This window comes from Phoxinus phoxinus, assembly GCF_949152265.1.
Source record: "Phoxinus phoxinus genome assembly, chromosome: 11".
Lineage (NCBI taxonomy): Eukaryota > Metazoa > Chordata > Actinopteri > Cypriniformes > Leuciscidae > Phoxinus > Phoxinus phoxinus.
In genome coordinates this window covers 13,945,775-13,961,491 of record NC_136886.1, presented here as the reverse complement: position 1 = coordinate 13,961,491, position 15,717 = coordinate 13,945,775, and the positions used below count along the sequence as shown (strand labels likewise).

The 15,717-nt window shown below is 38.3% G+C and overlaps 3 protein-coding genes across 6 annotated transcripts in view; all 3 read right to left on the bottom strand.

Moving 5' to 3' along the window:
* Positions 1–1,801: 1,801 nt before the first annotated feature.
* Positions 1,802–8,001, bottom strand: nasp (nuclear autoantigenic sperm protein (histone-binding)). 2 transcript variants are annotated; one of them, XM_079629479.1, is made up of 15 exons: positions 7,816–8,001; positions 7,084–7,122; positions 6,880–6,993; positions 6,667–6,747; positions 6,480–6,589; positions 5,691–6,230; positions 5,437–5,498; positions 5,275–5,351; positions 5,124–5,197; positions 4,810–4,998; positions 4,516–4,688; positions 4,205–4,273; positions 3,281–3,355; positions 2,803–2,931; positions 1,802–1,991 (listed from the first exon to the last, which is right to left on the bottom strand). In XM_079629479.1, exons 1-15 carry the CDS (start codon positions 7,851–7,853, stop codon positions 1,956–1,958), a joined length of 1,806 nt encoding a protein of 601 aa, XP_079485605.1. In that variant the 5' UTR covers positions 7,854–8,001; the 3' UTR covers positions 1,802–1,955. The 2 variants fall into 2 exon arrangements, with proteins under 2 accessions (XP_079485605.1, XP_079485606.1); XM_079629480.1 differs by lacking the exon at positions 2,803–2,931.
* A 1,918-nt stretch (positions 8,002–9,919) lies between these two features.
* Positions 9,920–14,497, bottom strand: akr1a1b (aldo-keto reductase family 1, member A1b (aldehyde reductase)). 3 transcript variants are annotated; one of them, XM_079629251.1, is made up of 9 exons: positions 14,356–14,497; positions 13,627–13,722; positions 13,306–13,425; positions 13,052–13,203; positions 11,081–11,276; positions 10,806–11,005; positions 10,653–10,725; positions 10,483–10,569; positions 9,920–10,334 (listed from the first exon to the last, which is right to left on the bottom strand). In XM_079629251.1, exons 2-9 carry the CDS (start codon positions 13,711–13,713, stop codon positions 10,269–10,271), a joined length of 981 nt encoding a protein of 326 aa, XP_079485377.1. In that variant the 5' UTR covers positions 13,714–13,722; positions 14,356–14,497; the 3' UTR covers positions 9,920–10,268. The 3 variants fall into 3 exon arrangements, with proteins under 3 accessions (XP_079485377.1, XP_079485376.1, XP_079485378.1); XM_079629250.1 differs by having other exon boundaries at positions 14,192–14,434; XM_079629252.1 differs by lacking the exon at positions 14,356–14,497 and adding an exon at positions 13,849–14,205 and having other exon boundaries at positions 9,932–10,334.
* The window catches only part of prpf38a (pre-mRNA processing factor 38A), a 5,258-nt gene continuing 3,896 nt past the window's right edge, over positions 14,356–15,717 (bottom strand). Inside the window, exons 8-10 of the mRNA XM_079629253.1 lie at positions 15,588–15,706; positions 15,419–15,467; positions 14,356–15,332 (exon numbers count right to left, since the gene is read on the bottom strand). Of these exons, the coding sequence (XP_079485379.1) occupies positions 15,287–15,332; positions 15,419–15,467; positions 15,588–15,706 (214 nt within the window). The 3' untranslated portion in view covers positions 14,356–15,286. The remainder of the gene's footprint in view (positions 15,333–15,418; positions 15,468–15,587; positions 15,707–15,717) is intronic.

Here is a 15,717-nt window from a genome sequence, read left to right as displayed (position 1 = left end):
ACAGTGGCCAGAGGGATTTTGAGCAATTCTTCTTCCAGATCTGTGGCCCGGTCATTATGTGATGCTGATGGAGAAAACGTTTCCTGACTCGCTCCTCCAAAACACCCCAAAGTGGCTCTATAATATCAAGATCTGTTGACTGTGCAGGTCATGGGAGAACTTTTCATCAAACCTTTCTGTCACAAGTCTCGCTGTGTGTATTGGTGCATTATCATGCTGATACACGGCACCCCCCTTCAGGGTACAATGTTTGAACCATTAGGTGCACATGGTCCTCCAGAATGGTTTGGAAGTTCTTGCCAGTGATGCGACCATCACGCACAGCGGCAAATGCCATGATACTGCAGCCCAAAGTGACCAAAGGATTGGCTAAAGCAGCCCGACCATGAATATTGACACTGTTGAGCTCCCTATGAACAGTTTTGGTGGAAACAGGGGAGTCAATGTGTGCATTTAATTCTGCAGTGAGTTGGGCAGCTGTGGTTTTGTTTTTTGGATACAATCTGGGCTAGTACCTGGACACCCCTTTCAGACAGCTTCCTCTTGTGTTGAGTTACTCCTGTTGGATGTGGTTCGTCCTACGTGGGGGTATGCCGGCATTACCCTGGATACCATAGATACACCACAAAGACTTGCTGTCTTGGTCACAGATGAGCCAGTGAGACTAGCACCAACAGTTTGCTTTCTTTTGAAGTCTATATCTCCCATTATATTGTGTCGATTCCATTATTTACAGCTGTGCGAATTCAAACCTCCAACATTATATTGGCCAGTTTCAGTTTCATTGTCTAATCCCTGTATGCAGGGTTTGAAATTAACACCCGTAAACCCACCAAATGCGGGTGAAAATCCCATGGCAGATAATGCATTTCAACACACTAGCCGAGTTATGATTAAATTATGTTCTTTGTAAATATCTCTATGCAAATTACATGCAGCACTTGCATGGCATCGCTATCAGCCCTTTCTCTAAAAGGAAATAACATAAGGGTCATCTAGAACATCACCTCACAGTGCCACTTTAAAATGTTAACATTTTATATGACAGCACACACACCAGCAACACCCTATGACTCCAGCAGTTCAAAATCATTGCACCACTCGCATAGCTTAACAATGATTTAAAACAAAGATATACATACTGACTTAGCAATGTTTTTTCAAAGACCTTAATTCAAACTTATTGAAGCCGCTTTGTTCATTCTTGAAGGTAACTTTCCTATATTTTGATTAGTTTCAGTTTTGGGCTGTAACCTTGAACTTAAGTACAGAATAACACGTCTACAGCACGAGACCAGTTAACTAGCCGCCACAGGCCTACAGTATAGGAGACATTAAAAGGTAATTTCCCTAACCCATTTTCAAATGCAGCATGTCCAAGAAACCCTAGTGTCTTTATTATATGTGCAAGTAAACTCACAAAAATAAATCAGATAATTAAAATGTTTAAATAGCATCCAAAGTGATTTACGGTCGTAAAATTTAAAGCAATAAATATTTCAGAATCCAAGCTGTGATTGATGATCTGGTTTATTTTGGCTGGTAGAAGTTCTGAATGGCTGGTAACTAAATTTAAGCTGGTGAGTGAAAAAGTTAATTTCAAACCCTACCTGTATGTGATTTTTTTTTTTTTTTAAGAAAATGTAAAACGGTACATCTTATAGCTAATATCATTAGCGGTTGAGGAGTTCAGTCCAATCAATTTACGATTCCATTGGAACTCAGTGTATTTAGAGCAGACCATTCCCTTGCAAAAAAAACAGGGGGGGGAGATAAAGTATTAAGAGCCCACATGTTCACATATGCAAATATCCTTTATTGAAAGTTAACTACAATTATACAAAAATTGGACAAAGAAAACGGGTTATTTACAGAACAGAGACAAGTTGTTCATGTAGAGTTTATGATGCCGGCATGCTCTGCTGGTTGGAAGGTAAGAGGTCAGAGGAAGTCCATCACGCTGAGGTCTTCACAGAGGAAGAATTGGCTGACTACAAGAGAAAAAGAAAAAAAAGTTAACGCACTAAATCTCTGTTGCTCAGTTAAAACCCAAGACAATTGTCCAACCAACACATTAAAATGCAAGATAAAGAATTGAACATCCTCAGACACTCAGGACTTCACTAGCATGTACATCAGTAAATATGCACACAGAAGAACTAGTCCTGAAGTTTGTTTGACTAACTTTGTATTCTATTAAGTAAGATTACAACTCCATTTTAGATTTAGAAACTTCACAATTTCAATCTTGATACACCAGCAAAAATTAAAACTAGCCTACCTAATCTAAATGCTCAAATTATTTAAAAAAGTAAACAGTAAGATCATAAGCAATAGCACATAATACAAAAGATAAGAGATTCTTTAAAGTTTTTCCAGGTGGGTAGTACACAGGCAAGAAACAGCCTACTACAGAAATGGTATGCAATCAGTGTACAAACAAACACTGCAGTCTTCACTGTATTAAACCTACGGTACATGGACTCTTAAAATGCTACAGTAGACAGTCAAGAGCAGAGCACAAGATGCAAAAGGAGAACTTGCATTCATTGTGTATGCGCACAGACAAACCATTACACTGCGTTTACAGAATAGTTATTTTGCGTCTTAAGTATGAATGGCTTATATCACTTAAGTCTTGTCAAGTTTTATATTAAGTGTAAATGGATCAACTTTGATGCAGCAGTGACAGTTTCTGTCCACTGTCCAGAGCATCTTTCACACTGGCCCCAGGCCATCGAACATTCCTTATGGTCAAGCCCTGTGACCCTCTTAGAGGAAACAGCAAGCCTATCAACTCGCCTCCTGCTCCATTTTCTCCTGGACTCCATTGCCGTTGTGGGCGGAGTCATCACTGCCATTAACTGAGGTCTCCTGTTTTGTCTTTTTAGCATCACTGTCCTTTTTTGGACTCTCCTCGTCTGGTTTCCTCTGTGCAGGAACAAAGCAGGACAGAACACGTACTTTATTTTTTTTTTGCGCTAAACACCTATTCTCTACATGCTACTCAAGCATACATGGCCACTTCAAAACCATGCCAGAACTACAATATGCCAAACCACAATATTGAAGCACAGTCACCACAGAGCAACACCAAATCTAGTTGGAAAATTCAGCTCATGATCCAACATGCATGATTGCAATCAGCAAAGGTAGCAAAGCAGATGTTCCTTCAAGCGCAGACTACTCTCATGCAATCCAGTTAATGCACTTTATTCATGCCAGTTTATCCACCTCTACTGCAAGAGGTTAAAGCAAATTGCAGTGGATGGATACTAACCTTTTTGCGGACAAGGTGAGAAATATCAGATGCAGATTTTGAGGAAGACGCACCATCAGCTGGCTTCACAGGAATCTGAAATAAAACAGACTTTTTAAGGGTGTGCAATATTGGTGGTCAACTGATCAGCCAAAATTGACATTTAAGTTATCAGCACTGGCTAATGAGTGTCTGAATAAGCTTTTAATTTGACAGCACTAAGAAAACCATATCTTTAAAATCTTGATATCAAAGGTCTTACATCATAAGCATCAGCATGTATTTGTCCCTGGCTGTGTCTGAAATCGGCCCCTATATGGTCCAATGTGGGTACAACGTAGTAATATACAGGTATAAATGAGATGCACCGATGTATCGGCCGTAACTATTAAGACAATGAGTTGCATGTCTGTTGCATAATCCAAGGAAATCTATACAAAATATAGTTTGTCAAACATGCGTCAGGAAGAAAAAAAAAAAAAGAAAAGCCAGAGTTCACACTCGACGATCAGCCGTAGGGGTGTGCGATACCACAAATTTTAAACGTGGACAATAAAAATGTCTCCATGATCAGCTTTTGAAGATATATCGTATCACGCTACAGTGCATTCTATCAGTTGCAGTTCTAGCATCTCAGTCTCAACATACTGCACAGCGTGAAGTACATGCACATTACATGTTCACGCAGAAGTAGTCACTGCAATTCACAAAAGTTAGTTTGCATGTGCTTTAACGCCTTGTAAACATTGCATTATTGTGCCGATGCGCAGTTCTAACATGCGCTTTGAGAACAGTCACCCAAAGAGCACAGGCACTTAAAAGCCTGCCAAAAGAGTGCCTGGACCAATTTATCTTTTGAGTCTTATTGTTCAATACAAGATTTACATAAACAGTTGGTTATGTCTAAATACCCATGCACAGGAGGTACACAAAGCATCAACACACCTGACTAGCGGTAGACGAAGACTGGTCACCATTTTCAGCTGGGAAAGCAGATGAAGTGGATGCTCCTGCCTGTAACAAACAAGTCCCAAATACGGAGCCTCTTAACTTAAGACATTTTTACAGCATCTACATGATTTATTTTTTCCCTTCATACTAAGATCAACACTAGGGATGCATGCTATATCAGTATCATAGGACAAGTTAAATTATCAGTACTGGGTAATAATACAAGATGATATTGAATTCAGAAATGAATCAGCCATTGAACAATATGCATTGGGGCAATAGCGCAAGTGCATGAAGCAACTCACAAGGGTCTGATGGATGGCCTCAGAAGCCACAGCAGAGGTCCTCTGGCCCTCCTTAGCATCTTCAATCTTCTCAGTAATTTCTGGCAGTAACTGTTTCAACTCCTCAAGCTCTGTCTTTTCCTCCTTTGCTGCCTCTGCACCTTCCGCCTTGTCTATCACTTCCTGAAGCATAGCTGGAGGAACAGGGATGTGGAAATCAATTAAGTGTACCATGCTTGTTCATGGCAACTAATGTTATCAGCAAGCAGATTTTTTGTTAAATCGAATGAAAGCCCAATGTAAAAACGTTCCTACCAAGACAGCTCTCGATGACTTTGATAGATTTGGAGAAGTGCTCGATGGCTAGGCTGTACTGGGCTGTGTAGCTGTAAGTTGTGCCCAACTGGTAATGAGTTTCAGCCAAAAGACGACTATGAGAGGGAAGGTGTTTCAGCTGCAAGGTTAAACACTCATTGAAGTCCTCCAGAGCCTGGCTGTAGTTGCCTACACGAATCAAAGTGGAGACACTTGGTGAAAGATGAAGAGTAATTTTTCAATTTTAAATGGTGGCTTGTGGTATCCAAAAGGATCCTTAAAATCATTGTCCGCTACTCTCTCTAAATACACACCTGATTCAGCTCCAACTTCTCCAAGTTTTAGGTAAATTTGTGCTGCCATTAGCTGATCTTCTTTGCAGTCTTTTCTACAACCAGGAATTAAAACCAGTGTTTTGAAAGGAGTTTGATCAAATTCAGTCAATCACTAGAGGTACAGACATACCTTTTATAAATCACCTTTGCGACCTCAAGCATCTCCCAGGCCAACTGCAGGTTGCCAACTTCATCCTCCTCACTTTCCTAAAAACACAAGGACACAAATAAGCCACTGGAGCAAAGGGTGGAGAGAGATAAAAAAAAAAATTAAAAAAAAGGGATTACAAACCTTATCCTTTGTGTCACCCTCGGCATCCTCATCGTCATCATCATCATCCTCATCCTCGTCATCTGAAACAGAAAAATATGTCAACTCCCCGCCAATGATTTAATGTCAAGTCCATCACCATGCACCCCATCAGAAGTGCTGCAGCTTAATCTAAATATTATGTGGATCCGCTAACATTTAGAAGTAGATTCACCGGGTGAAAAAGTCATTAAATACTAAAATCTTGTGCTCCCCAGACTACCACACTTCACTACCTCCACCATCCTCTTCCATGGGTTCTTCAGTATCTTCATTTCCATTTTTATCCTCTTCATCGTTTTCAGCCTTTTCGGTTACCCTGTTTGACACAGTGATATCTTCCTTTTTTGAAGCACCTTCATCTGCGCCATTTGACTTAACATCGTTATCAGCAGGTTCCTCATTTTCAGCAGGCTTTGCCTTGTCCTCAGCAGTCTTTGCCTTGTCTTCAGCTAGTTTCTCCTTTTCAGCAGGCTTTGCCTTGTCCTCAGCGGTCTTTGCCTTGTCTTCAGCCAGTTTCTCCTTTTCAGCAGGCTTTGCCTTGTCCTCAGCGGTCTTAGCCTTGTCTTCAGCTAGTTTCTCCTTTTCAGCAGGTTCAGTTTGTTTCTCAGATTTAGGTGATGCTGCATCCGCTTCCTTTGGCACTCCACCTTCCTCCTGCTTATCTTGGTTATTCTGCTCACCTTCCCTCACCTCTGTTTCTACCTCTGACTGAGTTTTGTTGTCCTCTGACATGGCATCATAAACCTGTGCTCGAAGCTCATCTCTGGTTTTCTCTGCATTATAGTACAAATGGAGGGAAATTTCTAGGTTACAGTGAACATACTTTTTCTATTGGAAAACTATTTTTCAATTGTGCTTTATTCTTTCAATACATGCTAGCTTGAGCAGAAAACTGACAACTGTCCATTTGAAGATTCTTTGGAAACATCCTTTTTGAAGATGTGATGTCTAGCCTTGAGCATGTATGAAAAAAACAAAATGATCAGTTTTAACCAACAAACAAAGCCCTTTAAAATACAAACCATCCAAGTTGTCAGCACTTTCAATCTTAGAGTCATCCAGTTTCTCGCCCTCTTCAGAGGATTCTTCTGGGACTCCCTCTAAAGCATTACCAAGCACAGTATTCTCCATCCTAGAAAAAGTTATTAATGTTAGCAAAAGTAAGTTTAAAAAGAATCCATTAAATGCTAATTAATACAGATACCTTACCTGGCAAGCTCCAGAAGGCCCTTTCCACACAAGAAAAAAGCTTCCCCACATTCATCTGCAGTGTCTCCATACTTCTCAGCTCTTAATTGGGGGGGGGGGAATGAAATTACTATAATTATGGTGTGCATTATCAATAGGAATCTGGTATAATCTGCACAGATGACACGTTCTCTATCCATCATAATAGATGTTTTATCCACATTCACTACTCACAGCATGGCACAAGCCTCCTGGAAGACACTGACTGCCGACACAACGTCACCCATCACTAAATGCCGTTTGCCTGTGCCAATCAGCTTCTTTGCTTCCTCAGTAACATCGACGGAGCTGCAAAGTTCACAAATGTGAGTTACGAACTCAGTTACTTTACTGAAATGAGCAAATTCATAAAATTAATAATTCCAGATACTAACTCACCTGTCCGCAGCGCTTGAAGTGCAAGGCTTCACCCCCATACTGCAAAGACAAACAATAAAAAAAAAAACGGGTCATACAACTAAAAAGTACTGTTGCGTCTCAAGATTATTTCTAACGGGAGTAAAACCGAACCAAAAGTTTGCTGGGGAAAAAAAAAAGAAAAGAAAAAAAGTTCACGTGTGGAGCAGGAGCATCAAAGTTAGCTCGATTATACGACTGGTACCGTTAACGTTAATCGACAGAGAGCAAACATCTACACGCCGACATTAATGACATTTAACGCCACCGTTTAATGCCAGTATAATAACCAAAGTGGGTCATTTAAAGTGTAACGTGTCGTTACCGCCACCTTTTAAACTTAACGCGGGTGCAGCCATTTCATTGCAGCGCCAAGCTCACTGACGGGCCATAAACAAAGCGGGAGTTTCCTCAATTATGGTGTATAAACAAGTTAACCGTTCATATCAATCCTTCTCCCGCCATACAGAAAGCAGCCAAACACAACACTGCAACGGGAATCAACGGTGATGCCATCCCGTCGCATGCGACGATGTCCGGGAGAAAAGCGACCTGAAACACGAGCGCGAGGCTCTTTTCCTGGGACAAGGACGCAGCTGCTGCAGCTTTGTTATCAAACGAAACCAGCCAAAATCTCTCACTTTGACTTCCTTTAACTTAATCGGTTTACTTCCCTGGTTTGAGAACGCACTTAATTTGAACATGATATTTTACCTTTCGGCAGTTGAAGCAGATGCTGTTTCCTCAGGCATCTTAATGCGTTAAGTAAACCACGCCGCAATGTAGGAATGGGTGATGTATGTGAAGATGGCAGATTTGTGAAGCTGCTCCTGAACTAGTCTTTGTTGGCGCCTTTAAATACGGATACAAGCTGTACTTCCGCTGAACTACGACCCTCCTGTCACAAAAACGCGGGAGAATAAATTTAAAGGGCAAGCAACCTTATTACGCTGCCGCTACAGCCACAGGCACTGGATAAGATGAATGAAAAGTCTATTAGTATTTATCCAGATTTTGTGAGTTATATTTAGCACTTAAGGCCAACTTGAAATTAAAATAGACTCTGTTCACTTTCCTAAAGCACGTCCCTAGTGTTATTTTGAATGAAATATTAGTTATAGTATATTTTATTAGTATTATTATATATAAGCCATTATTATATTAATATATTATATAGCAACTTTACTTCTCAGCTGACCTCACCAAAAAAAAAAAATAATCTTTCCTTTTTACAATCTAATTAGATTTTTATTTTAAATTTTTTTGCATTATGTCATGGTTACACTTTCTTAACAAATTATTTTTATTGTAATGTGTCAGGGTGTCTACATTTATTATTGTTATTATTTTAAAAAAAGTATTAATCTCAATAAAAGTATAAAATAAAGGTGGTTCATATAATACTACCACCATGATGTTTTTGCAATGATTTCACATAGCAGTAATGACAAATCGTTTTTTTTTTCATTGTGGTAATGAGAATCTGCTTAATTGTCATGCAGATAATGTCAAAATGCAAATAAATAACCTTAAATGACATGTAACCTTAAATATACACACATATATACAGCCGTGCTCAGAATTAACCATGCCCCTGGTAAATATGATCAAAAATGGCTGTAAAAAAATAATCTGCATCGTTTATCCTTTTGATCTTTCATTAAAAAAATTGGCAAAAATCTAACCTTTCATTTAAGAAAAAGAATTTAAAGTGGGGGAAATCCCATTATGAAATATATGTTCACTCCACTCATCAGGTCAGAGAACTGGGACAGAACTGGGTCATGGTAGAAGCTTCATTTTGTGCTCCGTAACAAATCTTTGTGTTGATTTTGATGTTTGTTTTGGATCATTGTCCTGATGGAAGATCCAACCATGGCCCATTATAAGATTTATAGCAGAAGGCGTCAGGTTTTGATTTTTGATCTGTTGATATTTGATAGAATACACGATGTCATGTATCTGAATAAGAAGTCCAGGACCTCCAGCAGAAAAATATGCCCACAACATTAAAGATCCAACGGTATATTAAATTGTACACATGGGGTACTTTTTATCCTTGTGTGCACCAAACCCATCTGGCGTGTTTGCTGCCAAAAAGCTCTTTTTTTTTAGTTTCATCTGACCACAGAACCCTGTGCCGTTTGAAGATCCAGTCGTGTCTGACAACTGAATTTGCTGGAGTTTGTTTTTGGAAGAGCAAGGAGCATTTTTCTTGAAAACCTCCCAAACAACATGTGGGGATGTAGAGGTTGTTTGAAATGTTTTTATAGGCTTTCTGACGCCAAGACTCAACTAATCTCTGCAATTCTCCATCCTTGAAGACTCTTTGGCCACTCAAACTTTCCTCCTCAACGTCCATTAAGGCAACATAGACACACATCCTCTTCCTGGCAGATTCGTAACATCTTTAGTTGATTATAACTTCTTAATTATTGCCCTTATGGTCAAAATGGGGATTTTCAATTCTTTAGCTAATTTGTGATGCTCAACAATCTTTTGCTGCACATCAGAACTATATTCTTATGTTTTACTCATTGTGATGGATGATTAAGGGAATTTGGCCTTTGAGTTTACTCATATTTAAACTTCTGTGAAACAAGAAGTCATGGCTGGACAATTTTATGTTCCTAGTCACCCTGGTGTGCTAAAAAAGGTAAATATTAATGGGAATGTACTTCTGAGATATTTTACTCACAAAAAATTCTAGGGGTATTAATAATTGTGGCCAACGTGTTTTGGAGAAAAACATGTATTTCATAATGTGATTTCCCCCCCACTTTAAATTATTTTACTTAAATGAAGGGTTAGATTTTTTGCCAATTTTTTTAATGAAAGATCAAAAGGATAAACGATGCAGATTTATTTTTTACAGCCAGTTTTGATCCTATTTACCAGGGGTATGATTAATTCTGAGCACGACTGTGTGTGTGCGTCTCATTATGCAAAATAGCAATTTGTTGTAGACATATTCTTGAGAGGTTTCATAAAATTTACCTGTGAATACATCTAAAATAAGCCCTTGTTCATACATTTCCATTCCATGTTTGTCAAAAACAAACAAGCACATATTTCAATATGTAACAAAAACATTTATTGTGTTTATATGTACACAGAGTAGTGAATGGACATTGGTGTCAAGGCACAGAATCTTGCAGAAGTGTGCATTAATAGGGGTCATTAAAAGGGTAGTGAGGATGTCCTGCGTCTCGGGGTACAGGCTTATCATCAACCTACAAAAAGTAAAAAAGACACAACAACACTCAATTCAATTTAAAAACAGATTTGCAGCAGATTCAGCATCAGATTTACTTTTGAAGTAACCTTTTTGTTACCATAAAATTTAGTGCTATGTTGTAGCTTTATAGTAATATAACTTACAGTAATGGTTGGCACAATGTAACGCCAGCCTCTGTGCAATTCTGTCACTTGACTAATTTCCTCAGGTTCAAGAGTAAAATCAAAGACCTGTAAATTAGCAGAGCAGTGCGTTGTTACAATACAAGGTCATAAACAAAGAAGAGGAAGAATCAAGAAAAACTTGCAGAAACCTGGATATTCTCTTTGATCCGAGACTGTGTAATGCTCTTTGGGATAGTCACAACTCCTCGTTGAGTTTGCCATCTGCCAAAATAACAATGAAGAAATACTATGTAATATTCGGTCGAGAAATATGACAACTAGTGCAAAACGCATGAATTTACCTGATGATAATTTGCGCAGGAGTCTTGTTGTATTTCTTGGCTAGCGCAGCAATGGCTGGTTCCTCCAACAGCACAGGTTCCTCTGGATGCTTCCAGGCTCGGTCAGGAGATCCTAGCGGACTGTAGGCAGTCATCGCCAATCCCCGATCCCGACAGTGAGCCAACAGCTCAACCTGGGCAAGGTATGGATGGGACTCCACCTGCAAAACACTATTGTTACTCTACCAACTGATATAATAGACCAAATAAATGAGGACATCACATTTTCTTCTGACCTGTAAAACGGTGGGTTTGATGCTTGCAACTGCTAAGATGTCATCAATCTGCCTGCTGTTGAAGTTCGAGAGCCCAATGGCCCTGACAAGCCCCTTTCCCACAAGTTTTTCCATAGCAGCCCATGTAAGCTTGTAGTCTATATCATCATACAGCAAAGTTCCATCCTCCTTCCTAGGAAAAGAGGTATCACCTCGTCTGGACAAAAATAAGAGGAACACTACACTGGCATCTGAGAAAAGACATTAAAAGGATAGTTCACACAACAATTCTGATATTTTACACAAGAAGATATTTTGAAGAATGCTGGCATTCAAATAGTTTCAGTTCCCATTGACTTCCATTATATATTTTGACCATACATTACAATAGAAGTCAATAGGAACCGAAACTGATTTATTCAAAATACCAGCATTCTTTAAAGGGCACCTATTATGGAATTTTGAAATTTACCTTTCATGTAGTGTGTAACATAGATCTAGGTGAACAAAAACATCCTGCAAAGTTTGAAATATGAAAGTGCACCGTATATAAAGTTATTGTCTTTCAAAAGTGAGAGTCGACTCGGAGTCATTTTTATGAATCGTTAGAAGACCGAAGCTTTTTCTTTGACTAGATGACGTCAACTTGTCAAGTTATTTGAATACGATACGCCCACTTATTGCGTTCCAAGCATACTGTCTATGGTTCCAAGGCCAGGGAAAATATCATGGCGACGAGACGCTGTGTTCTGAAGTGCGAGTCAAAAGCAAACTTTTTTCATCTGCCCAAGGAGGAGCATTTGAAGACTAAGTGGCTACAATTCATATAACTATACCACAGAAGTATAGTCCGAGCCTTTGTGCTTTGTTCGCGTCATTTTGAAGACGATTGCTTTTTAAATGCACTCAAACTGGGATTCACGAGCTGGCTGATATTGAAGGAAGGTTCAGTTCCAAGTGTAGCATCAGCTTCCTCCTCCGTATCACAACCTGTAAGTGTTATTAATAATTTTTGCTTTTATATTTTATGTAGCATGCTTAATAATAATTTTATTTGTTGTGTAAGCACCGTTTAGCTTCTAGGTCTTCAATGACAATTGTATTGAGATATGTGAAGTGTTTGTCGTTGTTTTCGGAGTTGTCTAAAGAATAGAGTAATACCTCGTAGTAACGTAACTGCATTTTTTTTTGTGTAAAAACGTTATGTTTATGCATCGGGCTAATTCAAAACAAAGACTGATTGTGCTTTTACAATATGAACTCTGGGCTATGCTCGCTAACATAACATTACATTCTTTATCTTATTTTTCGTTTTTTACTACAAACTATAAAGCAGTGGACTATAATCATTATTATAATAAAATTTAATTGATAAAAGCATCATTGTACTCCGTGTTAAAAATAAGTATTATCTCTGTAAACACTGCTGGGTCATCTGACCAATCAACGCAGATTAGCGTCGCGCAGAGGAGGGGTTTGAAAAACGAGTCGTTGAACGATTCATTTGGGAGTCGGTGAGCAAATCAGGTAAAAATAAATGCATATTATACGAAAACAAAAGTGTTTTTTGTCATTGCATTCATGTAAAACTGTTGTTGGGGACTCCCACAACAACATTAGGAACATTTTAAATGTCATAATAGGTGCCCTTTAAAATATCTTCTTTTGTGTAACACAGAAGAAAGAAAATCATACAGGGTTGGAATGACATGAGGGAGTGTAAATGATGACGGAATTTTCCCTATCCCTTTAAGAGCACTATAGTTCATTCCCTGAAGGAGATAGGAAAATGTCACATGTTTATATTGCTAATAAACAAGACACCCTAGATAAGACAACAGTAGACTTTCACAGAGTCTTGCACCCTTTCAATCTCTTTTGAGAATTAATTCGCAATATTTTTTCTTTATCATCTTTCATTTTTATTCAATTAACACACATCTTTAATGTGTGTTTTTATTATACGTATATACATCACAATCGAGGACTTACTGGAAGGCATATGGCCAATGGATGAGGTAGAGGTCCAGGTACTCCAGCTTCAGGTCTTTCAAGGTCTTTAACAGAGATGGCTCCACATCATCTGGGTGGTGTTTGGTGTTCCACAGTTTAGAGGTCACAAATACATCCTCTCGCCTGATTCCCTTGAAAGAGGACAGAGGTTGTAAAGCACACATGAATCCTTATACTATATATATAGTAAGTGTGGGTATATTTCATATATGTTTTCAACTTAGTTGACCTACTTTTTCAGGCCCCATCATTTCCTGGAATGCTTCACCGATCTCTGGCTCATTCGCATAAATGGGAGCACAGTCAATGTGCCGATAGCCAGATTGCAAAGCCCAAATGACTGCCTGTTTTACCTGCAGATGACAACATATTTATACAAAATGCTTATTGAAGTTCTACATTCAAATCAAACAAAATAATTTATGTAAATGATGTATCATATATTTATATATATTGTTATTCAATAAACAATGAACTGTATATCCTGGTAAACTCGCCCCCGTCATATAGATTCCAATTCTGTCATGATTACAGTTGAGCTGAAATACACTCACCTGTCCAGGTTCACTCTTCCATGTCCCAAGTCCCACAAGAGGCATCTTTCGCCCAGTGCTGAGGACAGCAAAGTCATTCATACTCATCCTGTGTGCCTTCAGAGAAAAGAAAACAAAGAACACAATATGAACAGTGTTCAAACAGAAGCAAGCATGGACTTTAGTATATTCACTTTTTGATTTAATGTGCTAGTAATTCAATCCAAAACCCTAAACACTCACTGAAAGGCAGCAGAAGGCATAGGGTATGAATGCTAGCTTTGCAGTGCTCAAAATTCAGGATCAGAATGAAAGGAAGTGTAACCTGCTGACTTATCAGCTGACTTCCACAGCAGCTCTAACAGGATATTGTAAAAAACCATGAACTGCAATTTTGGGGAAAACATATACTTTGGGTTTGCACATTTTAGAAAATGAATAATAAGAATGTGTTTGGTTCTTTGCATTTTATATAAAATCATGTCAATTTCATTCATTACTGGCACACCCCAGTCATTATTCTACAACAGTTTCCTCCAGATTTTCTAGGTAGTGCAGTAAATCATTAGACATTTGGTTAACGTACCATTCTTCGACAGTAAAACTTGTGTGAATGAATGACAAGACGAAGAGCACGTTGAATATGCTGCATTTCTCTCGGCAAAATCAGGTCAACCAGAGTCCCATGTGGCTTATCATAACAAGGAATGTCAGGGATAATTTTTAAATATTATTGGTTCAGATACTTACTGTGTATGAATAGGACAAGAAAATGTATCCACTATAAAGCTATCCAGGTTGATAATTTTTTTTTGAATATTTTCTCATTACGTTGACGTATTTACTTCCTGTTCAATATCATCTGAAAACACCCGTCAAAATAAAAGTCTCCATAACAAGAAACAGAAACAGTCTTTAAATTTGCATTTTAACAATTTCATCACCGAAAGATTGTCTTTCCTAGTTTAGGTGTCAATAATACAAATTCAAATGTACAGTACATGATAGAGAAAAAATCCCATGTCATTTTAGTTATATAAAAATTAATCTGAAATGTTTCTATGTGAAAGTGAATCTAAGTGAATCTTTAGTCAACTACCCTTTGTAGTCTTCTGCCTATCTTTTATTTAGCTGATTACCTAATTTTATATTTAAAATAAAATACATATTTCATCTCCCCCTGAAATTAGGTGCAGTTTTGCCAACTCTATCCCAAAGTAGTATAAACACTAAAATAGTATGAGTGGTCATGTCCAAGCTTCTCTTTGCTCTAGATGTTCAATTTAATTATATAATAAATGTACCTGCAGACAATTTACCACATTCAGAGACTGAAATCAAATACAAAACTAATAACAATGAAAACAAATTTTCTTGTATACAGTTTCAATCAGTCTTATTGAATTGAAACTAAAATACATCAATGTTTATTTTACATGGTACAGTTAATTCAGAATAAAAAACAAAACAAAACATTCATGGTTGCCAATTTCAATTAAAAGTATAAAACAGCATCAAAAACCACAGAGAACTAAATTGGCCTTGGGTGTTTTACACAGAATAAGGTCAAGCTATTTACGACAGAAACTGCTCTGTTTCTCCATATAATTCAAAGCACAAAAAAATTCTATAAAAAAAAACAGAAAGAAAAAGAAAAATTGAAGAACACAGAAAACTGAGATCACTCTTTTTCTCTTCGACTTCTCTTGTGGCTCTTCTTCGACCGACTAGAACACAAAGAGATAAATGCAGCATTAAAACAAGGAAAAAATTTAAAGTAATAATGAAGACAACCATTTAAATTGAGCATTACCTTTCTGGGGACTTGGAGTGACTGCGATGCCGGTGACTTCTGTGGTGACCTGAAAAAAATAGACCAATATTTCCCTAATGATCAGTTTTGCCATTTACTATAATAATTTTTAAATAACATATTGTGGTGTCTTATTTACTTTGTATACTTCAAAACAGCTTGACAGTACCTGGAGATTTGGAGCGATGCCTTCTGTCCCTGGATCTGCTGCGGTGTCTACGGGGACTTTTGCTTTTGCTTTTGCGGTGGCGGTCCCGGTCCCGGTCGCGATCACGTCTGGGTGATGGGCTGAATAAATG

Coding starts and splice junctions, on each gene's coding strand:
- nasp (XM_079629479.1), bottom strand. CDS start 7,853: ATGCCTGAGGAAACAGCATCTGCTTCAACTGCCGAAAG. Junction 7,123..7,815: donor TCTGCTTCAACTGCCGAAAG/GTAAAATATCAT, acceptor TTGTCTTTGCAG/TATGGGGGTGAAGCCTTGCA. Junction 6,994..7,083: donor ACTTCAAGCGCTGCGGACAG/GTGAGTTAGTAT, acceptor TGAACTTTGCAG/CTCCGTCGATGTTACTGAGG.
- akr1a1b (XM_079629250.1), bottom strand. CDS start 14,257: ATGCAGCATATTCAACGTGCTCTTCGTCTTGTCATTCATTCACACAAG. Junction 13,426..13,626: donor GGAAGAGTGAACCTGGACAG/GTGAGTGTATTT, acceptor TGTCATCTGCAG/GTAAAACAGGCAGTCATTTG. Junction 10,570..10,652: donor GGATCAAAGAGAATATCCAG/GTTTCTGCAAGT, acceptor GCTAATTTACAG/GTCTTTGATTTTACTCTTGA.